Raw genomic sequence first — 24,501 nt, 5'->3', positions numbered from 1 at the left:
ACCGTGTGAATGTATGGTCTCCCAGAGAGAAGCTTGCAACCACAGGAACTCATTGTGCTCTCCTCACTAACCATGAGCTGTAGGAGCCATTTGTTTTTGAGAATAATTTAGTTACTGAAAGGATAGGAGTACTTCCTGGAAGTCTAGAACTTTCCACATGAACATCTGTGTGTGTATACTGCTCTATTTGGTATTGCAGAGACCCCGAAGAAGCACTTTCAGCTACTTTGGCCAGTGGAATAAAATGCCTTGAGAAGAGATGGGATGGACTTCTGCAGCCCATGGCACCTAACCAAATGGCCAACTTTTTTGAGATTATAAACATCTTATTTTAGAATTGGCAAAGCAATACTGTAATCTTGAAACCTTTCTTTTGGCAGGTCACTTCAATGTTTCTGCTGCAACTGGGGTTTCCTGTCCATTCTTTGAAGGGGTTCAGTTCATTGAAACAAGCTTTCATGGTGCAGCATCCCGGGTCACAGCAGACTTCTTACTATTATATGCCTTTGTCCCAGCAGTTGTAATTCTAGCAATTATAAGTTTTAAAATAAGAGACAAAGTTATTTTCAGGAATTAAAGTGCCACTAAATAGTCTGTATGCTATTTCACTCTTGTGGTATGTGAAAGTACAGCTTAAAATATGAAATCTAAGCCGTTCCCCATTACAGAATGACAACAGTGCAATACATTTAGTCTTTCATTGAAACTATTATGGTTCAACAAAAGTAGCTAATCCAGCTGTAGAGGGCCAGGCTTCTATGCCTGTATTTCTAGCTGAATCCCTTGCCAATCCATTTGCTGGGCCTGCATGAACCGTACCTTCTTTACAAAAAATAAATAAAAAATAACTGTCATCTTGCCTATTCAGGAGGTGGCAGCTTGATTTTAGTTTTCCACCCTAACCCCAGGTCCAACTCAACTGATGATTGGCATGGTTATGTCTGCATAGTTTTTCTCTCCAGATTGTGTTGGGAACAAATGATGGAGGGGGTTGGTGGGGAAAAATATATGAATACTCTCCAATAACATCTTTATTTAAAAAATGACAAACTGTATTAATTTGTAGTCATATTTAAGGGTTCAAAATAATAACATAAAAGACATACCAAGATTAATTTCCTTAGCACTCTACTGTTAAGATCAGGAAAAATCTATGACCAGTTTAAACAAAAACATCCATAAAAAATTGGTCATAATTAAAAGCTATAGTCCAATAGGCCATACTTTCCAATAGTTTAAGTAGAAATGTGTCTTTTATTGTATGTGCTTATATTATGCTGGAAAAATGTAGGTATTTATGTCCCAGCTGGAAAAATACCACAAGTTTGCACAGGAGTTCCAACGTATACATAGAGTTCTATCACTCCTTGCAATGTAGCCAGCAGATGGGTCTTTTCATGTTACCTCCACTGAATTTAACAGGGTAGCCTGTGCATTATAGCAAAGGTGAAATTGAGGATCAGGGCATTGACCTGCTGTTAAGATTAGTGTTCAGAATAGCCTTTGAACTTTTCCAGAGACCAGTTATCTGATGTTAACTGACACAATATGCCTTTGCTTTTCTTCCTCAAATGTTTTTGCAGGATCTGAGTCTTCTCTTATTGAGCTTGACTAAGAGAAGTGATTCAGGCATAATCTACTATATTGATCATTAACAACAATAACCAGCAATTATGATTAACCATTTATGATGTTTAGTTTATACATTTTACAAGTGTACAAAATATGTATGACTCAATTAAATGTATGAAATACAGCTTCAAAACTGAGTTCTAGTCGAGAGGTATTTCTCAGTCAAGAATCAAAGTCCATTTCTTTCCAGGTTTTAGAGGCATTTCTTTTGTACTGCTCTAGTTCCTAAAACGAAAACATAAATATTGAAACATTAAACTTCACGATAAAGGTAATCACATGTTCCTTTTCAATCTGTGAATGTTATGTACCACTCTGCATTGTACTGCAAACATTGGATCTGATTCAGTATCTTCCTGGTGCCTAATTAAGGCATAATACCTACGTGGGAGGGTTACCAAGAGTATATGGGGTTTGGGGACTGGGGACGCCAATGCATGGAACAGGACATACAAAAGGGTGGGAAAGATGCTGCAGGGGGGCTGGAACACTCCTATACCATCCTTTTAGTTTACTTTATTCCTCAGATGGGCATTTTTCATTGAAAAAGCAATCAAACAAAGATTCCTTCTACACAGAGCTGAAGTCATAGTTTCAGAATGAACTACTGAATGGAACACTGGGCTGAAAACAACAGAATGAAATTTAACAGGGATAAGTACAAAGTTCTACACCTAGGAAAAAGAAACCAAATGCACAGTTGTAAAATAGGGCATACTTGGCAGAGGAGGGCAACAACGATGGCCAGGGGACTAGACACACAGCCCTATGAGGAGACACTGAAAGAACTGGGCATGTTTAGCCTTGAGAAGAGAAGACTGAGAGAAGATACGATAGCACTCCTCAAGTACTTGAAAGGTTGCCAAACAGAGAAGAGCCAGGATCTCTTCTCGATTGTCCCAGAATGCAGGACACAGAATAATGGGCTCAAGTTACAGGAAGCCAGATTTTAACTGAACATCAGGACAGACTTCCCACCTGTTAGAGCAGTACGACAATGCAACCAATTACCTAGGGAGCTGGTGGGCTCTCCAACACTTGAGGTATTCAAGAGGCAGGTGGAAAGGCACCTATCAGGTAGACTTTAATTTGGATTCCAGCACTGGATGGCTTTATAGGCCCCTTCCAACTCTACGATTTATGATTCTACTGATGGAACTAATAATGTTAGGAATTGGATACACCTTATGAGAGGAGATTGCAGCTCCTCTAATTCCAACTTTTGTGACCCTTTCATCTACCATGTAAGGCTGCAATCCTAACCCCACTTACCTTGGAGTAAGCTCTATTGGATTCAATAAGACTTACTTCTCGGTAGACATGGTTTGGATTGCAGTCTTAGTGTCCATCTTGTGGTTTCTTATAAGACGGCAAGTAAATATTAACAATAAACACATTTCTAGAATCCATTTAAAAGAATAGTACAGAACATGGAATTTATAGTCTCAGCTACATCACTATTTCCATGTCTATTCGATTTGTGGCACGTTGTCAAAATGGATCTTATGCTGTATATAACAGTTGGCACATACGGGAAGATGCTCTTAAGCTTACTGAAATCAATGGATTGTAGCCAACACGTAAACATTTTTACAGTACAAGAAGTATGTATTTTTTTTATTGACTTGAGGTATTTGCAGTCTGCCCCTCATCAAAAAGTCTCAGGGTGAAATATAATAAAATTACAATCATAATTAACAAGAATTCAAAGCAAAATAAGTCCAATATCATCAAATTAGTAACAATCAGAAATAAAAACAGCCAGCAAAAGCAAGCTTAACATATTACTATTATCACCATTGTATATAGGAACACAGTAAGCTGCCTTACACTGAGTCAGACTATTGGTGCATCTAGATCAGTCTTGTCTACACTGCCTGGCAGCAGCTTTCCAGGGTTTCAGGCAGGGAACATTTCCAGCCCTACCTGAAGATGCTAGGGACTGAACCTGGCACTTATGCTATGGGCTTTCCACAAGAAATCAATTATACAGCCTCAAGAGTGGCTGTATACTATAGCCAGTGTGGATTTTTCACATTCCGTACTGTTAAATTGAAAATACCCCCATGCCATTTTGATGCATCCCATAAGCTCATTTCAAAACAAAACCTTACAAAACATATAGTCCTGAACTCAGAAAGTTGCTTAACAACCCTCTAAATATTCATGGCGATACACAAAATAGTCAGAGAGAATAAAGAGTACAAAGTGTAAAAAGAGAGAGAAAAAACCCAGATCCCTTTTGGAGTTTTTTTCTATCGGAGTTCTCACAATCTGTTGAAATTCATTAAAAATCATCCATGTTCACAGAGTACCTGAAATCCTATTACTGACCTTGCCCCATACTCTGACCTTCATCTTCTGCAGTTTAAAAGTTAAAAAATGCCTGGCTGATTTTTAATTAATTTAAGAAATTTTGCATTGAACTGAATGATAGTGTTGGGCATGCTCAGTAAGAACCAACTTTCAGTGTTCTAAAAGCCAGACTCACAGCTGCTGGGCTTGCCTAATCAGGGGCCCACACCCACAGCAGACTTTGATTTCACTTGAGACAGTCATGGCTTCCTCCCCAAGAATCCTGGGAAGTGTGGTTTGTGAAGGGTGCTGAGAGGAGACTCCTATTCCCCCGACAGAGCTCCAGTGGCCAAAGTGGTTTAACAGTCAGCCACTCTGATTGAAGCTCTGTGAGGGGAACAGGGCGTCTCCTAGCAACTCTCAGTACCCTTCACTAACTATACTTGCCAGGATTCTTTGAGAGAAGCCATGACTGTCCAAAATGAAATAAAGGCTTGGTGTGGATGTGGCCAGGGACAGCTTTGGTTCAAATTTGGGTGGGTGGCTGCATGTGCCTGCTGTAGAATAAAAAGGTGTGGAAAACCCTGAAAAAGAATACTGTTCACACTGTTTTCCTTTTGGAAAGGAAAGGAGTTTCCCATGTGCCCAGTGCCCATCCACCCAAACTCCTCCCCTCCCCCTCCTCCTAACCTCCCTGCCCCTCCCCCGAGTCAGTGTTGAACTACGACCTGGGAGACCAGGGTTTGAATCCCCACACAGCCATGAAGCTCACTGGGTGGCCTTGTGCCAGTCACTGCCTCTCAGCCTCAGAGGAAGGCAATGGTAAAACCACCTCTGAATACCGTTTACCATGAAAACCCTATTCAGAGGGTCACCATAAGTCGGGATCGACTTGAAGGCAGTCCATTTCCATTTTCAAACATGATTGTACAGAAATAAATCCCACTGAACTAAAAAAGTATGCAAATGATCAAACCCACCCTCCATTCTCCTCCCTCTTATTCCTTCCCTCTTGCCCCTCCCCTTCTTGTGCCCCTCCCTCCCCATGCCCCTCCCCTTCCAATCCCCTCCTTCCCCTTCCCCCCTCCCCATGGTGAATTTTATCTATCTTAAGCATGATTGCACGGGAGTAAATTCTACTGAACTAAATGAGCATGCAAGTGATCAAACCTGTCCTTCTCCTCCCCTCCCCCTCCTGCCTGCTCCCCTCTCCCTCCTCTCCTCTGCCCTCCCTCCCCTCCCCATCCCCTGTGATCAGTTTCACCTATCCTAAGCATGACTGCAGGGAAGTAAATCCCATTGAAGTCAATAAGCATGCAAATGATCAATCCACTCTCAGCAAACTTGCACAGGATCCCATTTCTTACCTCCCAGATTAAAAAGTAGAGAAATTCACTCATAGGCAAAAAACCTTGCTGTTTAAGAATGTACCTATAGCCCATTGATATTTCTATCAAACTTTAAAAAGCAGGGAAATTGGGCAGCTATAATGAATGCTCCCCATATGCTCAGAGGCACATGTTACCAAATTCTTCCAAGCTACACAGGAAGTGGATTGGACTGTGAAAGACCAACCCAAGTTGTGTTTGCATTTTGACAAATTTGTAGGGCAGTACAATATCTCAGAGAGGAGGTCAGGTCTCCTGCTCCCCTGGTGCATTCACTATAGCTGCCCAATTTCCCTGCTTTTTAAAGTTTGATAGAATATTTGTTGGCTATAGGTACGTTCTTAAACCGCAAGGTTTTTTGCCTATTAGGGGATTTATATAAAGGTAAGATGAAAGACATAAAACATGGCATTTTAGAAACAACACATGTAAGATAAACCCAAAAACCCAGAGGGGAAAAAACTGCATGGAATATCTCAGCAATATCTGTAAATCATAATTATGCATTGCGTTGTAAAAGAGATCCAGATTGCAAAACACAGAGAATTAGCCATGATTAAAGAGTGATCACGTACACCTTGCCTTTCATAACATTAAACAAACTGCAGTTTTAACTTTCAATTTCACACTGTATGCCATTCTAATACTGAGATCTACTGCAAAGTTACTGAACTCCATTACTGTATTCTAATTGCACTCATATCATTTTACTTTTCACTATCTACTACTTGCAGTTTCAAAGAGCAATTACCTAAAGGCTACTATGTTAAGAAATAATGTTCATTTGCTCTCTCAAGTACAGCCTAGGGCTGCAGATCGCCCAAGTAGTCAGCAATGCAGAGTCTGCTAAATGAAAGCTCTATACACAAAGAGATACATCTAGGAACACCAGATTCTGGGGACAAACCAACAGTGGAATGCATATTGTTGTAAATATGTTTTTAATTACTTGTTTTAACTGTTTTATTGATAATTTTACTGTTTTTATAACCTGCTTATTAGAGGTATTTACATTCAAGGAGTACATAAATTTGTTAAATAAATAAAAAATAAATAAATATGCTGCTTGTGAGCTTCCAAAGGCATCTGTCGGGCTACTTTTAGAAACAAAATGCTGAACAATATGGGCCTCTTGATGTGACACATCAGATTCTGGACAGAATGTAGAGATCATCCTGTGCAGTAGTGGGCTTTGCATGTTGCACCAAGTGAGGATCTTCCCTATTGGTGGTGTTGCACCATTTATCACCCTTTTGGGTTTGGTGGTTGAACTGCCTGCATTTAGTTCCTCATGACCAAATTGGATTTGCCAACAGTGCTGATCATTCAGCAGTGCTAACAGGAGCACCACCACTACTGCAAATGTGAAGTGAGCTTTTCTTCTGCGCAGCACCATTGGCTCATGTGTCCAGAAATTTCCAGAAGCTTTATTCCATAATTGGTTTGCCTTTGCTGAACCAGGATGCACATATTCTTCATCTGAACATACAGAAAAACCATATAGTTTATCTTTCTGGCAGAACAGAGTTTTATTTCTTTTCTAGTTTTGGAAAAAATGTGAACAAGTGTTTTTATCAAGAACTGAGACTCGTTGCCTTTGGTGAATGTGGTCTGGGGAACACGGCATCATAATACAAAAAATTAAAATTGTTTAAACAATAATGGTAATGTTATCACATTTAGCTTAATTTTAGTTAGCTACATTAACATCCTCCTTATTGTAATTTTGCACAACTCTATAAAGACAGGGGCCTCCATTTTTACTTGGGATGGCCAGCTCATGGAAGTGGCTTTAAAAGAAGTGAATGTCTGGGTTGTATTCAACTAGGTCCTACTCAGAATTGACTCACTGAAATGAATAAACCTAAGTTAGTCATGTCTATTAATTTCAGCAGGTCTACTCTGGTTGCAGCTGGCCCTGAATACCACCCTTTATATGTTTTCAGAATTCTTATACATTGTAAGCTGCTATGGTATAGTATATTTTGAAAAGTGGCATATGAATTAAAGAAATAAACAACATTAATTTCTCAAATGCTGTGTGTTCATTTCTGATTGATGTTTGTGCATCTATTAGTTCCAGTCTTTCAGTCAACATATTATCCACTCGTTCACATGATGAGGCAGAAGGAGGCTTCTTTCAGAACATAAAATTCTATTCAGTGATGAGACAGAGAATGAAACTTTAGTTCCTACTTCCAGTGCCAAGATAAGGTCAAAATTACATTTTTTCAGGCAGAAAATGACAACTTTGTGTCTGATAACTTCATGAGAATCTGAAGGGCAGTGTATAAAATTCTGTTATTTTAATTGAGGTACAATTCTATCCTGAGCATGGAAAGAAGAATGTTCCTTGATGTATTTAAATTTTGGGTTGCTTTTGCAAAGGCAAGCAAAATAAGCATTTAGCATCATGGTTTTGGTAATGGTATAAATAAGCCAACAAATATCCAAACCGCTGTGAAAAATGTTTAAGGCTTATTTTATGTTTTACATGCTATTAGCAGTGCAAGTACAGCAACTGTAGCTGCACTGGGATCGCTGAGAAACTATAGGCTTTAATCTACGACTCCCCAACGATTCCAGTGCAGCTAATATAGCTGTTCCCACATTGCTATCAGCCGTGCAGAAACAGTGATTTTAGTTGAATCTAGACTGTTGGGGGGGGGGAACAGGTTCAAGCCTGAATTCCCCAGTGATCCTGATATAGCTAAAATCAAGATATGGGATACATCAGAGTGCTGGGGGGATGGCAAAGTTAACGTCTTTCACTACTCTGCCATCTTGGATGCCCCGGGAGCACTGGGAGAGCAGGTTAGGTTTTTCAGATTTTTAAAGTTCTGAAAGCACTTATCATACTGCCTTCAAGCATCTGAACAGCTATCGCTATACAGTGAGCAAACTGTTAGGCCGACAGAAAATCGTGAAGAAGATAGAGAAGTATCCTAGTTAGAACCTTATAACAACAATGCCTTTCTAAGGATCCAAATGAAATGATGGATCAACGGATGCCAGGGGGTAACTTTCTTTCATGTGCTGCTGTTAAGAAGACTTGGTTAGAAACAGAGAGTCTTGTTACTGTTTGCAAATGTGTGGTCTTGAATGTCAGCAGCAATATGAGAAGTGTATTAAATTCTATAGATAGTCATTCCAAAGAGCAACATAAAATGATCAGGAAAAAAATGCACAAGAGTCTACTTTTCAACTGGAATAAAAAGCTACTATGCATGAATACCTTCAAGAAACAGCAATACAAAGCATTATGTTTGACGCGATAACTTTAACATAAATGCTCCTCTCTCTATAAATGCTTTATCTTTAAAAGAATGTTTGAACAAAGGAGTACGACAAAAAAAAAAGATTAGCTTTCTGAAGCAGTTAATACTTATTCTTGAGATAAGGGCCATTTCACTCTCAATTTTCATATAATTATGGGAAATCCTAATGCATTTAAAAACTGAATGTAGCCAGGGAATTGTTTTCTTACATATGTATACAGGGTTATCTCACAGCTTTTAAGATCAAATGAAATACAAAAATCCCAAAATGTTTTCATAAAGGCCAGTTCAAATGTTACAATATCTTATAATAACTGAACTCCGAGATGGAAATTTTAGGGAAATAACTGCAGATAATTTTCTTTTGACAGAAACTTGTCTATTACCATTTTTTCTACAATAGTTCCATCAACAAAAGCTATAGCAACTTCCAATGGCGTCAATAAAGATTAAAATCTTTACAAAAGGAAAGAGCACTGAAACTAGGAAACACCTTGGAAAATATTAATTTTCAATATGATTTAATCAATCTGTTACCCATAGCTTATTTTACTTACTAAAAGACCCATCCACAATCATAACGTTAGTAGGACAGTAAAGCAAAAATGTATGTAGCAAAATTAAACTGAATGTACGATTTTGGGTGACACATTAAAATCAATTCAATAGAATGTCTGAGGATTAGTCATTAATTATATATTGCTGGTAACCTACAAGAAATAATTTATACTCAGATTAATTTTGCACCATGACTTGGTGAGGTAACTCTAGATTAATGCCCTGGAATAAACCTGTCATCCTAAATAAGCTTGCCACCTACTGGAAATAGTCTACAGTACATCTATTTAACTGTAGACTATTTTCTGAGTAATAAATAAATACTATAAAACTATTCAAACAATAAGATAATTATTGGCTCAGGTTTGTAGGTATGGTCACTGACATGTACTTCAACTAAGCATGGTGAGGTAACTCTAGATTAATGCCCTGGAATAAACCTGTCATCCTAAACAGCTTGCCATCTACTGGAAGTAGTGTACATTATTATGTCTAGTTAACTGCAGACCAATGGTTCCCAAACTTATTTTCCCCATGGATCATCTGAATATGGTTGAAGGTCTTGATGGACCACAATACTTTTTCTGCCTGTTGTAGCAATTGTTATGCGCTGTACTGGATGCTGTATGATTTTGAATTGTATTTTACTGCTTCTTTTATTTATACTGTATTACAATTTGAATTCTGTGGAATTCAAACTGAAATGCAATATTTAAGATACAGTATAGAAGAAACAATAAAAATACAATTTTCAAAATCAGTATGAATATTTAATGTGATGGATGCATATGGAACAGAAATGGCATGAATTTACTGAAGGATTTGTGTTTGTAGGTGGGATTGGTTGCAAGAGTATTCCATTTAAGCGTTGGGAAGGGCTGAAGAGAGTTGTACTCAAAACACTCCACAAATGTGATCTCAGCTATCTACAAACAATACCTTAAAACTTGTCAGTATTTCCCCTTTTCCTTCTCCTTTTTTGCCCTTTCTCTCCAAACAATCATCTCATTTTTTTCTCTTTTTCTTCCCCAAACCTCATCATGCAGCCAATGCTATGCATATTTGCCGCCCTGGGCTCCTACTGGGAGGAAGGCCAGGATATAAATTTAATAAATAAACAATAAATATTTACTCAGAAGTAAGCCTGAGGATCAATAGAAGATGTACATTGGACAGCAGCCTTAGAATCTTGGCTCTGTGCCCTCTAAAGGAAGCCTAGCTGTGTTCTACGGTGCTTACTCAGAAGTAAGCATTATGGTTCATGGTCTTGAAATGCAGACAATGCCACCCGTACTGACAATGTCCAGGGTGTTGAGGAGAAAAGGAGACTTCTGCTTCAAAGGTGTGTGTGTGTATGTGCCATTGTATATTAAAGAGTGCTCCAAAACAGGGGAAGGGGGAAAGTGTGGAGGGGGTAAGAGCGGAACAACAGCAGTTGTGTTAGGAAATTAAGAGTGCTGTTTCTCAAGTCCTTGCTTGTCTAACGCCGTGGCTGTCATACTCTTGGTGTGCATGCACCAACACCAGAAGAAAGAGAGGGCAGGAAGAGCCACCAGAATGGCTGTCAATCAATCAATCAATCAGGAGCGGAGCGAGGGACAGACTACCCGCCTTCTGTAGCTACTGCAGCTACAGTTGGAGGGCTGGGTAAAAGATGCTGCTACCACTCCCCCTCATCATGGGGACTTTTCACACCCAGTAATCTGCACCTCCAAAATGAAGCAGATTTAGAAAGAGAGCAAGTAGGACAAGGGATTACTCTGCTAGTTTTCAGGGAGGAAGACAAAACAAGTTCCACCTCGCAACAATGCACAGCACAAAGCTACAGAATGATAGAGCAGCTGCTGCTCCTGCCCTTCTTTACAGACACGCTGCAGACACGAAATTCGCAAACCACTGGTAGTTCACAGACCACAGTTTGGGAACCCTGCTGTAGACTGTTTTCTGGGCCATAAGCAAATACTATGAAACTATAAAAACAATAAGATAATTCTTGATTCAGGTTTGTAGGCACGGTCATTGACATGCACTTCAACTAAACTGAAGTAACCTAGCTTGAGAGTTATGAAATGTCTAGAGAATATATGGGATTATTTTAGATTAAGAACTACGCTGTGTCATTTTGCAAAGCTGCCTTTCACCTTCTTTTAAAGTTAATTTTTATTTGCAAGTTTACCAATGAAAGAAAAAGAGAAAAGGAAAAAATGAAATGAAATAAATGTTAAAAGATAAAAAAGAAGAACTATATAAAGGAAAAAATATGAATACTAACAATTGTAACAATAAACCACCACTAGTTTTCATTACAGATACAATAACAATCAGTATACTCATCTTAAGTTAAATATATAAGCTAATATAAGCCCCCCAGATGTCCAAATAAGTATCCATACTGTATAGATTTTAAAGACATTTTCCATTTTTTAGGCTGAAAATACATTTGAGAAGAGCAATCCAACTCAGGGGAGGCCTTTGTAAATTGTGCTGGAGCAAGAGAAGCTGGTGTAAAGTTCTGTCACATCCAGCTGCCTTTCAGGAGCCTCTGGGTTGGCTGAACACTGGCTCAGCCAGGAGCTGCACACAGGGACTAGAAAGTAATAGCCTGCTCTCCCAAACACCCCTACAGGTGAGTGAGCCCTCTCTGTTGACTTCTATTGCAATTATTTTCTTAGTCTGACCTTCTTCCCGGTGTAACTTTTGCCTGGATTGGGACCTGCAGGAGCACACTGAACACAAGTTAGATGTGGCCTAAGTCCCCTCACTTTGGCCACTACCCAACATGACCCTTTTTAGGGCTTTACGCCAGTTGTGCTGGTCTCCAGTTGTGTGGGTCTCGGCTTAGCTGGGCAGAGGGGCTTATGCCTGCGTAGTTCTGCTGATGCAGCCAGCTTATCTGGAGATCTGCCACATCCAACTCCCCTCAGCCTGGCATATATGCAAGTTGGATTGTACCCTAATTCCCTGTTCTACACCTCTCTGAGTTCCTGAACTTCTACTTTACATAGATCTATTAAGCATTTATATACAGTTGTTATGGGTTTAGCTTTCTGTAAAGATCCAATAATTCCCTCCAACAGTTTAGGAGATGCCGAGGCACTGAGGGTAATTGATGAAAATGGAAATGGACTGTCTTCAAATCAATTCCAACTTATGGCGACCCTATGAATAGGGTTTTCATGGTAAGCGTATTCAGATAGTTAAGCTGTAAAATAGGAAATGACAAAAATTCTCCTTCTGAACTTATCAACTGATTTAATGTATATATCCCACATTTAATCAATTTATTCCACAAAAAAGGCTGTCTGTTTTCAAATCTGGATTACTCCATAAAGTTAATTTAGGGTGAGCACAGGGTCAACCTGTAACTGATGCCACTATATGCCAAATCTCTCTATTGCTGCTAAAATTGCAGGCGGTGTAGACAGTTTCTTTTTATTATACATGGACCCCAACACTAGCCATTAAAAGAGGGGTGTTAAATATGCCACCTCTAAGATTAACCAAGCTGGGGTATTAATAGAAGGAGAAACTTGCCAATCATTTGTACATGTTAACAAATATACCTTATAAGCTAAAGTCTGGAAAATTAAAACCATCTCTGATACTGGAAGCTCTTTCTCTTAATTGAAAAACAAGGTGGAGAGGATATCCCAAATAAACTTCCTCAGTATCCAACTGATCTCTTGCAAATATATTTGGGGAATATATACTGAAATAATACAAAGTACATATATTATCCGTGGCAGAATATTCATCTTAACTGTATTAGCCTTACCCTAAATCCTAAATTTATGTAATGCCCATCTGTCTGAATCACTGGAAACCTCTTTTATCAACCTATTCAAATTCAATAGTGCCTAAGTATGTTAAGACCCCTGAGCATAATGCCTAAGTATGTTAAGACCCCTGGGCACCAACAAAATTGCCAATTAGTATACAAAGTAGGTGATTTACAATTTCCCACAGAATGTCTATTTTACTGTAGACTATTTTCTGGGCCATAAATGTATACTATAAAATGATGAAATCAATAAGAGAATGATTGGTTTAGGTTTGTAGGCATGGTCACTGATGTGTACTTCAACTAAACTGAAGTAACCTAGCTTGAGAGCTTTAAAACTTCTAGAGGAAATATGGGGTTACTTTAGATTAAGAACTATACTGTGTCATTTTGCAGCTACCTTTCACCTTAAGATGTAATTCAGAAAACTGTCCTAGAGGTAACTGCTAATAGCGACACTCAAAGTTCTTCCACGTCTACATTTGAAAGTGCTGTTCATATAGCTCACTTCACTATAGAAGCATACCGCTTTTTAAAACAGTTGCTTGCTACTGGTGAAATTATACTTATCTGATGTGTTTCTACAATAACCTTCAATAATATCAGCTTAGACTTAGAGATGATGATACGGCCAAGGCCACTGAGTAAACTTTATGGCTGAAAGGGTATTTGTACCTAGAAAGGCTCAAAGGTACAGGGTTTGGGCAGATCAAGAGGCTGAGAAACATCCGTGAGATTCCATGAGTTTTATTTGAGCATCATAAACAGCAGCAGCAACGTGGTGACATACCTGGTTCTTCTGACCTCGCATGGCATCAACTTCATATTCAGCATATTGTGGATCCTGAGCTGGATCCTTGACTTCTTTGAAAACACCGATATTCTGAAATCAGGGCAGGTAAAAGAGTAAAATGGAGTCTCATTCTTTTCCCCAGGTCTGTCTTGAAATATCCCTAGACTTTGCACCTCCTCCTTAAACATGTTTAAAATATCAACCTGTGCAGGTCATAAAGGTTGGTTCACACAGCCCCCTCCTCAGTGATTGGCATGCACAAACACTGGTATGACTGCAACCTAGCTGGGATGGCACGGATGTGCCAGGTGTATGAACTGTTTTTCTTTATGGGGACTGAACACATCTTGAAAAATACACGACATTCTGTATGAAGAAGCAAGTTCAAATGATACTTCCATATGATCCTGGCCAAATTGTGCACCCTCTAGCAGGCAGTCATATTTTTAAGACAACTGTATGAACCAGCCCAGAGTCCCTTCAGTTCTCAAAGATTCTATCAGCTTGGGTTCATTTTACCATGACAAAAATAAATCTAAAAAGATCATGATAATTAGCTTTGTGTCTGTCTCTATGTCTCTATGAGACATGTTCTCAAAGTCCAAGTTCAAATGTATCAAACTGTCTAATAAATCATGGTTTATTAGAGCGGGAATGAGCATTGTGCCCATGCACTCCCTCCTGTGGCATACCAGAGATGAATATTCAGGTTTCTTAAATAACAGTTTCTTGTTGCATCTAAACTAGGAAACTGTGGTTTAAATCTTGACCAATGAGAATATGAAACCAGCTCTGTTCAAAAAGCACAGCTCTGTAATGAGTAGCAGCAGCTTAACGTTGCAATCCTTAGCATATCAGCAAGTCCCATTGAAATTATTAGGGCTTACTTCTGAATTATCTGGTTTCACACTGAAATCCCACTGTTGTAAATGGGCACAGAACTGCAGCCAACAGAATTAACAAATATAATGAACAAAACTAAGGTTAATGAGGTGCAAAGAACTAAAAATGTATGCATACCTTTGGTGGAAATGCCTTCTCAAATACCTTTTTCCATAGATCCATGGGTGTCTGTGCATGCAACTTTCCAATATCACTATCAGCAGCAGGAGGAGGGCCTAGTTATTATAAGAATTGTAACCATATTCACTCCATCATTTAAATTAAAAATAAACTATTTGTCTGAATTTGTTCTCCTCAATAATTTAACAGAAGTGACAAAAAGGAAGTACAAAATGTCCCACATAGAGATAATTGTGCAGAAATGTAACATGGAAGAAATAAATTCCAGAAGATAGGCACTAAGCATTCCACTTACACCAAGGCTGCAATCCTATACACACCTTCCTGGGACTACGTTTTCTCAGTAGACATATGTAGGACTGTGCAGCACTGCATAAAATTACAGATACTATTGATAAATGTTGTTGAACGTTCTTAAAACTTCCTGATCAATTTTCTTCAATAATACAACACAAAATACATTTGGAAGATTTTCAGAACCAGGTGTTCATCTTTGTACACTTCAACCCTGCAATCTCCTAATTATGAAAGTTATGTGCACAACAAATATGGTGGATAAGAAGGGCACCAACCTATTTGACTAAGAGAGTCCATTCCTGCTGGGATAAAGAGTGGTTTATTCTGATCCACTGACATGGATTTGCTTAAAAAATACAAAAAGAACAAATCAGTTATCAACATTTACCAGAAGTGACAAAAAGTACAGTCTAGAAAAATCAAGTTACAACTGCGGCCCATGAAAATCAATGGAATTAGTGGACAATAAATTAAATAAGTTTAATTTCTGTTGATGAAAGCTTTGAAAGACCCAATTTTTGCAAGATCATTCCCCAAATCTCCATTTTTTTGCCTCCCAGCAGCAGTGTTTCTAACAAATGTGTTGATATTTTCTGACCATCCAGATTGAATGGGAACTCCGTCACACCTTTTAGGAATGGGAGTCATGATCCAGATCAGGACTAACTACAGGGGGGATGACAATGTGCTATATTCCCCAATCCCAGAGTTCAGTCTGGATCTCCTCCCCCAAATGTTGGTTATTTCTGAAAGAAAAACTGTGTTTTTAAGGGCAAATTGGATATTGGTGGTATCCAATTCTTCCCCTTCCTTTTCTTGCACATGCCCTCTGCCCTCTTCAAAACTGCTCTAGAGGCTTAGAAGAAACTCAGAACAGATTTAAGGGTCATGGGGGGCATACAGGGAGAGAAGAGGGAGGAGAAATTCTGTTGCACAAAGGTCCTCGTGCTGGTGGAATGAGTTTGTTGAATACTGCCCTATGTAATTCACATATTGTGTTGTTTGGGCCTACTTGTGTGTCCTCCCCAGAAAGGTAGGCCCCTTTCTCACAATGGTAAAACCTTACCCAGGATTTGAACCTTAGATCTCTCATACCCATTTGAAAGATTTTTCTTCACTCCCAGTGTTAACTGTTTCAACAGCCTTAATGTCAATAAATGACAATCTAACAGTAAGAAACCTACATTATACAGAACAGCTGACAGAATTTATGGGTTTTTTTATTATAATCTGCTAGTATTCAGTCAACAGAATAGAGACTGCCACAGTGGGAAAGTATTTAGCTTACCTCCTATCAAAGCCAAATGCTAAATGGTTAATGAGAGCACGTGTTTTCAGTAGTACAGCTTCAGATTTGCTGGTGAACTGAGGACAAAGCATAAAGTTTATGTTATGCTTCTCAGAGGAAAGTTAGTAAAATACCATCCCCTAGCCACTCCAAAGTCAACACTGGACTGTTATGGTTAAGATTTAACATTTTCTGTATCTTCACTCAAGTGGCTGGCAGCATTATGTCTAGTTCTGACTTTCCCAGCTAAAGACACCAGACCCTTTTTTGTAATGAGGATCAAAGTTACAGATTACAAGAAACTGAAGGTAAGAAAATCCCCCGTGGCTCACTTCCTTGCTGAAAAACAGCATACAAAAGGGAAGCTTTTTGTGGAGAAATGGCTGGGATACTTAATAATTTCTTTGTTCACTGCTTTCTGTCCGGCTTTTCTTCCCATGGGGTTCCAGACACATCTTTATAAGGGCTGGAAGTGGACATTTTTCTTTAACAAATGTGCTTATTATTTGTATACTACTTAATGCCTAGATGGCTTCTAAGCAGTTTACAAAACATAAAAACCAATTGCACAACATTCTAAAAATGCAGAATAATTAATGAGCCAATTAAGGTCTTGATGCTTGTATATAAAGCCCAAAACAACTCTGGACTACCTGAAAGACCAATTTTCCCTTCATTGCCCAGTAAGGACATTAAGATCAACAAATAGCCTGATGATTATTGGCTTGTGGTGACACAGAAATGGGCCTTTCCACTGGTGTTGTAAAAAGCACTTCCTGCTGAAATGTGAGAGGCCCCATCTGTACTGGCATTCCACTGGCTTTTGTACATAGGCATTCCCTTGATCTCTTGACCCTGTTTTAATTGCTGTGCTTGTTTTCTTGCTTATTTTAATCATGGACACTTATATTTAATGTTTAAATAGGATTGTTAGGGTATCTTGAAGGAGGGCCTGGATTACTATCTGGACACCTGAACAGGAACATTCCTGTAAGGGAGCAAGGATGCCCTGCAATATTGGTTGCAGGTTCCTCTTGTATGTAACAGCTAATAGCCATTCATAAAATTATTTATTAGTAATTATGTTTTTATCCCACTATTCCTTCAATGAGTTTAGTATAGTATACATATACTACCATTTTATGCTCACAATAACTCTTACCATGCAATCTGTGGTAATTTGGTACATAGTCTGCTTTCATTATGTTATATTTTAGGCATTCTGACATGTGCTTTCTCTTTAGGACTTTGGCAGATGCAGTTGTTAAATAAATACATTTATTTCTCACTGTTAGGTTAACCTGGTGAGGTAGCTTAGGTCCAAGTTCAACATTCCAGCTACTATACCACACTGAAATTCTCCATATGTGTTTCCTTCATGCCCCTAAAACTGCTTCATTACAGGAGAAGATGGACAACTAAATTAGTGATTTACTTTAGCATATTGGTGAACCTCCTTCATTGAGGGGAGTTTAAGAGTACAGAAAGATTTCACTTTCTTTACATCATCCATTACTGCATGAGCATTTAGAGACGCTCTCTCTTAGTTGTCTTTTTTTTCTAAACAAATAACTTCAAATACCTGATGAAACGTCTCTCCCGATATGAACCTACCCGTACACTGCGCTCAACATCGAAGGCCCTCCTACTACTACTTAGAGAGACCCCCGGAAGGCGACTACAAGAAAGAGGGCCTTCTCGGTGGTGGCCCCTGAACTATGGAACACCCTTCCTGACGAGGTTCGCCTGGCACCTACATTACTATCTTTTCGGCACCAGGTGAAAACCTTCCTCTTTGCCCAGGCATTTTAATATTTTAATATTTAGGTTTTTGTATTTAATGTTTTTTAACAGACAGCTTATATGATACATCTTTTGTAATTTGATGACCAGATGGTTTTAAATTGTATGTGAAGTGTTTTTATTTGATGTACGCCGCCCACAGAGCCTTGCTATGGGCGGTATAAAAGTTTAATTAAATAAATAAATAAATAAATAAATACTTGAGCTTATTCTCACAAGAAAGCTAATCCAATTGCTTGATCATTTTGGTTGCCTTTTCCTATACCAATTTCAGCTCCAAGTCATCCTTTTTGAAATAGACCAAACAGAACAAAACCCTACATTACAAATGCAGTCACACCACAGATTTACAAAGAATCCCAGAACAGTAGTTGGAAGGGCCTATAAGGCCACTGAGTCCAACTCCCTGCTCAGTGCAGGAATCCAGCTTAAAGCATACCCGGCAGGTGGCTATCCAGCTGCCCCTTGAATGCCTCCAGTAGACAGCCCACCATTTCTCTAGGTAATTGGTTCCATTATCATACTGCTCTAACAGGAATTTTTTTCCCTGATGTTCATTTGAATTCTGGCTTCCTGTAACTTGAATCCATTATTCAGTGTCCTGCATTCTTGGATGATGGAAAAGAGATCCTGCCCCTCCTGCGTGACAACCTTTCAAGTACTTGAAGAGTGTTATCATATCTCCCCTCAGTCTTCTCTTCTCAAGGTTAAACATGCCCAGTTCTTTCAGTCTCTCCTCATAGGGCTTTGTTTCCAGTCCCCTGATCATCGTTGTTGCCTTCCTCTCAACCCGTTCCAGTTTGTCTGCATCCTTCTTAAAGTGCAGTATCCAGAACTTGACACAGTACTCAAGATGAGGCCTAACCATTGGTGAACAGAGGGGAACCAATACTTCACACAATTTGGAAACAATACTTCTGTAAATGCAGCTCAAAATAGCATTTGCCTTTTTCGTAGCCACATTGCAATGTTAGCTCTTATTCAGTCTGCGATCAACAATTCCAAGATCCTTCACACATGTAGTGTTGTTGAGCCAAAAATCCCCCATCTTATAACTGTGCATTTGGTTTCTTTTTCCTAGGTGTGGAACTTTGCACTTATCCCTGTTAAATTTCATTCTGTTGTTTTCAGCCCAATGCTCCAGCAAGTACACTGTGAATTTTGTTTCTGTCCTCCAGGGTATCCTTCCCAATTTTGTATCATCTGCAAAATTGATAAGCATTCCCTGCACCTCCTCATCCAAGTCATTAACAAAAATGTTCAAGAGCACAGGGCCCAGAACTAAGCCCTGTGGTAATAATAATAATAATAATAAATTTTATTTGTTAGTCGCCTATCTGTCTGACTTTACAGACACTCTAGGCAACTTACAACACAATTAAAATACAATAAGCAATATATCCAATATAAATTACAATATATAACATCTCTGATACCAACACATCTCATATATACAACAAAAAGATAATCCACCCCAAGATTATAGGCCTGCCTGAAGAGCCAGGTCTTTAGAGCTCGACAGAAGCCTCCCCCACTGTGAGAAGGAACCATTGATAAGCACTCTAAGTATGATTCTGTGGCCAACTGTGAATCTACCTGATAGTTCCATCCAGCCCACATTTAGCTATCTTAATGTGCAAAATATCATGGGACACCTTGTCAAAAGCTTTGCTGAAGTTGAGATATATTATGTCCACAGCATCCTCAGTTTACCAGGGAATTTACCTGATCAAAAAATGAGGTAAGATTAATCTGCCATGATTTGTTCTTGACAAATCCTTGTTGGCTTCTAGTAATCACTCCGTTGGTTTCAAGGAGCTTATGGGACTGACTGCTTTATAATGTGCTCCAGAATTTCCCCAGGGATTGATGTCAGGCTGACAGGTCTGTAGTTCCCAGGTTCTTCCTTTCTCAAGATGAAACAACTATGGGCACTTCACCCATCCTCCACAATTTTTCAAAGACAATAGACAGCAGTTCTGAGAGTTCTTCAGCCAGTTCCTTCAATACTCTAAATGTATTCTGACAGCAGATTCTTTAAGACCCTTTCCTAACGCTCCCTAATGTGGAATTTGTCTTTTTCAACACTGCTGCACATTGGTTAAACTTGTAAGTGAAACTAATGGGACTTCAAAGGGCTTAACTTTGATTGTGCTGTGCTCATGAAGTACAATAATATACATACCACTAAAGATGCTCCATAATAATGAGAAACAAATCGAAGTGTCTTGCATATTATTTTTTTCATCTCAGAATCAAATTCCTTAAAAAAGGAAAAAACTTTTATAATGAGCAATTTTTTATTTTTTCACACTGTGACATAGCATTATCCTCCTTCACATGTAACGCTAAGCCAACATTTGTAGATGAGCAGAAGGGCGGGTTCCTAGAAAGGAGACTGCGGCCAGTTTGCTCCTCCTGGATAATTCTCCTGCTGCTCTATGCTGATCTGTCTTAGTGTGCTGTTCAAACCAAGATGTGGAATAGCTCTGCCAGATAAAGCATGTGCTGTAAACCTTATGACAAAACCTTGGTTACAGCTTGTAACAGCTGTACAGCTATACCACAAGCCTGGCTTTGGATGACGCCCTAAGCCAAACTATGGGTAAGCTGAGTGAAACACGGCAGTAGAATGACCAGGGACTAGCAAAGCACCTGCAGTCTCCTATCGAGGAGACTGCACTTTTGCCCATTTGCACTAAACAATGGTTTGAATTAGTGCTATGTGCGAACAGGGCCAATGTGCATCGTATATTTGCTAACTCAGACATATATAGTATATTTTATACAACAGTTCAAACAAGTTCAAATTCTTTTTCCATCTCAGTATCGGTATTTGCAAAACCATATTCAGGTTTATCATTTCTCCAAAAGACAGTAAAAGGCTTCAACTTTGTTATAAAATTATCTGAATAAATGTGATGGTGTAGTGATCGGCTCCAGCAGCAGCCATATCTTAAATGTTTCTTTAACCAGATTTATTTATTTATACAATATTTATATGCCATCCATTAAGAAAGTTCTCTGGACATATAAAGAAAAGAATAAAATCAGTACAACAACAAAAACTCAGCAACACCTAAAATATGAAAGCTGAGTATCTGAAGGGCTGGTTGTTTCCAAACTTTTGAAATGCATGTTTCTGCTTCTTCATTTTAAGGATTGTTCAAACATAACTATTTTGTTCCAATAACCATGGTTTATTGGGCCATGAACAAGTGTTATTCTTGTCTGAACCAGGACACTGTGGTTTAATTTCTGACTACAAACCAGGACCAAAACATGGTTTGATATCCTGAGATTAAACTACACTTTCCCAGTTCAGTTATAATGGAAAACTTTGGTTTAACAAACCCTGGATTTTTTCCCTAACTATACAGGAGAAGAATGAAGGAAGGAAGGGGAGGAAGGAATGCACGAGGTACAACACTCAATATTGGGCCAACAATCCATGGTTTATTGGCCCAGGGCTATTTTGTCTATATAGTCCTATGTCACAAACTATTCTTTTCAGCTTAGTTTTGGATATTATCCAAGCGTACAGTTTGTGGGTCCTCCTGGATGCCTGGTCACAGTCCTAATTACACCAAGTAATTCTTTCCAAAAAACTCTAATCACTGGCTACTTCATTAATGTACCCCTATATTTCCCAAAGTCACACATTTTTGCCTTGCCCCACAAGTGTCTTTTAATTCTGCTTTACAGGAATGTAGTTTACCAATCTTGGGAGAACTCCATCTATACTCCATTCAAAAGCAACCAATAACTTTCGCTACTTAGTAAAGGAAGCAAACAAGGCTTCCAGTGCAAGGAATTACCTGTCAGTGACAAGTGACTTGGCAAAAATGCATTATTCTGCCACCTAGGGGACAAAGCAGAATAGTTTCCCCAAACATAATCTGTCCTGCCTGATTGTGCTCAAAGCTTGAAAGTTAAGTGCAGTTTGGTGTTGTAATTATAATAACAAAAAGGGGAGCTGATTTCATTTCACTGGCTTTAAAGTCATATAAAATGCATTAAAACCAGCTTCTGAAAGGACCAGCATATCTATATCTCATGATAAACCATAACAGCATATGAAGAGACAGATACAACTAAGCCTCCACTATAAACAAGAAAACTTCTATTTTGTTTTTTCAGTCTCTGTTAATCAAGAAAATGTGCATACCCTGTATACAGACATTAAAGCAGTAGAGGGAGGAAGAGAAGAAAAAGGACAGAAGGATGGCACTAAGTTAAGATGAGGCAAGGTAAAGACTAGCAGGCACCACACTTCACTATAGCCTTTGTCTTCTTTTCTGTGGATAAGGCACTATAGGCTTTGTCTTCTTTTTCTGTGCTCAGAAACACTGTTAATTGGATGGGGGGGAAGGAAGCTTATTTGGTGCATACAATGAGGGCTTTTTTAAATATATCCCATCTTTAAGGACAAAGGCTACCAAAGAGATTACAAAAATAAACATTAAACCCACAATACATTACAATAATTTGAAAAACCTGCCAACTATAAAGCATATTAGGCTAGTATAAAATCACTCAGAGAATCCTTACAATTTTTGAAGTCTACAAATCCACCTAAAAATAGCCAGTGAGGAGTTCCCTAGAAAGGAAATTCTAAAGGCATAGCGTCACCACTGAAAAGGCTATGTCTCTGATACCCATCAATCTGATCTTTCCAGATGGGTCATAGAGCAGACCCTGAAACTGATCTAGGCACTCCTTCAAATAACCTTGTTCCAAACCAATTAGGGTTTTAAAGCTCAATACCAGCAATTTAGAAGATTCAAGTATGATTCATTTTAGGGGAGAGGAGCTCTACTCAGACTTATATTTCTACTACCAATTACCGATAAGTGACTACAGTGTATGTACATCTGCTATGGAGGCAGGCTTATGATTCAGTCGGTTAACAAATGAATACTGTCTGTCAGAAACTTCACTGTTACATATTCAGCCTGCTCTTCTTCAAAGATAATTCTACAAAATAACAGTCGGGACACGAGCTCAAAGACAGAATGGGGCCTGAAGGTCAACACAGAAAAAAAAAAGGAAAATATATATAATGAAAATGTTTAAAAATCAGTGCTAACTGAATATGATACAATTCAACTTCATTCTATTTTGGGATGGTATGTTACTTCCTCTATGCCATTTTAAATATTTCACTGTTGGTATATTGTTAGCATATGTTATCCATATTGTTTCATTATCTTCATTGTTATAATTATTTCTTATTATTGTCTCTGAAATATGATTGATATGGATGGCATATTGCTGTAATTGCTATTTTGCAAATTTTGTTTTTCTGATGTCATGGGGGGAGGGAGGGAGGGAGAGAGAGAGAGAGAGAGAGAGAGAGAGAGAGAGAGAGAGAGAGACCCAGTGTCCTCAGCAGCTACTATGCAAAGGGAAGAAAAGGTTAATGAAGATAAATTACTTACATGAAACATATCATATTTACTTCCTATTATAACCAGTGGAATTGGAAATGGATCAATCAGCTCACGGTCCTGTTAAGAAAGTGTCAATACTTAATAATAATAATAATAATATTTAATTTGTTTGTCGCCTATCTGGCAATTAACCACTCTAGGCGACGTACATTAAAATGAGATAAAATACAACAATACAACAATACAACAATATCAAATGCAGTCATACTTAGATTTTTCTTTGGTAATCCCCCTATTTATCAGATAAAATTAAAACATGCAGAGCTTGCTTTAACATATTTCACGCATGGGCTTCATTTTTGTGTAACAGTTTGGAATCAGGAGAATTTAAGATTGTACAGTAATTATTCTGTTATTGGTAAATGTAGGCGAGAAGTAACTCACCAATGTCATAAGCAGGAAGAATTCACATACCTGTTAACCTAACTCAATCTAACCAATGAAGATGCCTCACTCTTAGGTTGGGCATGACAAGAGAACAGAAGAACAACATTGGTTATACCAGTTGCTCTCCATGCTGGCTTTTCCAAATGGGAACAGGCAAGCCTAGGGAGTGAGTTCCTGAAGTTAGTGTTCCCTATATATACTTGAGCTGAAGATGAGTAGAGCAGCTACAAAGGCAGCTTCTTCTTTCTTATCTCCTCCTAGTTACAGTAAGCTCAGCTTAGCAGCTGATGCAAAGCATATGAAAATTATGCATCAACAGAAGATGCGATGGATGAAACTTAAGTAGGGGGGCCTGGGAGGGGATTTCTTCTTGTCCAAGCCAAGACACCTTATAATGGGGGAAGGGGAGTAGTGTCCCCTCCCAATCAGAAGTGTAGGTGTGTTGGCATCAATGTAGCAGGTGAACTAAGGCAGAAAAATATGCCTGTCAAATGTCGACAGTCTTTACCTGGCTTTTAAAGAACT

General features: G+C 38.7%; 2 protein-coding genes across 5 annotated transcripts in view; one reads left to right on the top strand and one right to left on the bottom strand.

Moving 5' to 3' along the window:
- The window catches only part of ABCG5 (ATP binding cassette subfamily G member 5), a 46,785-nt gene extending 46,258 nt beyond the window's left edge, over nucleotides 1–527 (top strand). Inside the window, exon 14 of the mRNA XM_061626125.1 lies at nucleotides 381–527. Coding sequence (XP_061482109.1) covers nucleotides 381–429 — 49 coding nt within the window. The 3' untranslated portion in view covers nucleotides 430–527. The remainder of the gene's footprint in view (nucleotides 1–380) is intronic.
- A 509-nt stretch (nucleotides 528–1,036) lies between these two features.
- The window catches only part of DYNC2LI1 (dynein cytoplasmic 2 light intermediate chain 1), a 49,556-nt gene continuing 26,091 nt past the window's right edge, over nucleotides 1,037–24,501 (bottom strand). Inside the window, exons 8-14 of one of the 4 annotated variants that reach the window (XM_061625403.1) lie at nucleotides 23,578–23,646; nucleotides 20,322–20,399; nucleotides 16,334–16,410; nucleotides 15,321–15,391; nucleotides 14,746–14,843; nucleotides 13,723–13,815; nucleotides 1,039–1,857 (exon numbers count right to left, since the gene is read on the bottom strand). In XM_061625403.1, coding sequence (XP_061481387.1) covers nucleotides 1,795–1,857; nucleotides 13,723–13,815; nucleotides 14,746–14,843; nucleotides 15,321–15,391; nucleotides 16,334–16,410; nucleotides 20,322–20,399; nucleotides 23,578–23,646 — 549 coding nt within the window. In that variant the 3' untranslated portion in view covers nucleotides 1,039–1,794. Of the gene's footprint in view, nucleotides 1,858–13,722; nucleotides 13,816–14,745; nucleotides 14,844–15,320; nucleotides 15,392–16,333; nucleotides 16,411–20,321; nucleotides 20,400–23,577; nucleotides 23,647–24,501 lie in introns of all 4 variants that reach the window. The other 3 variants (XM_061625404.1, XM_061625405.1, XM_061625406.1) reach the window with 3 other exon arrangements.

Source organism: Rhineura floridana, chromosome 4 (assembly GCF_030035675.1).
Source record: "Rhineura floridana isolate rRhiFlo1 chromosome 4, rRhiFlo1.hap2, whole genome shotgun sequence".
NCBI classification, from domain to species: domain Eukaryota; kingdom Metazoa; phylum Chordata; class Lepidosauria; order Squamata; family Rhineuridae; genus Rhineura; species Rhineura floridana.
Note: the sequence above shows the minus strand (reverse complement) of the source record. Positions and strands in the feature narration are given on the sequence as shown.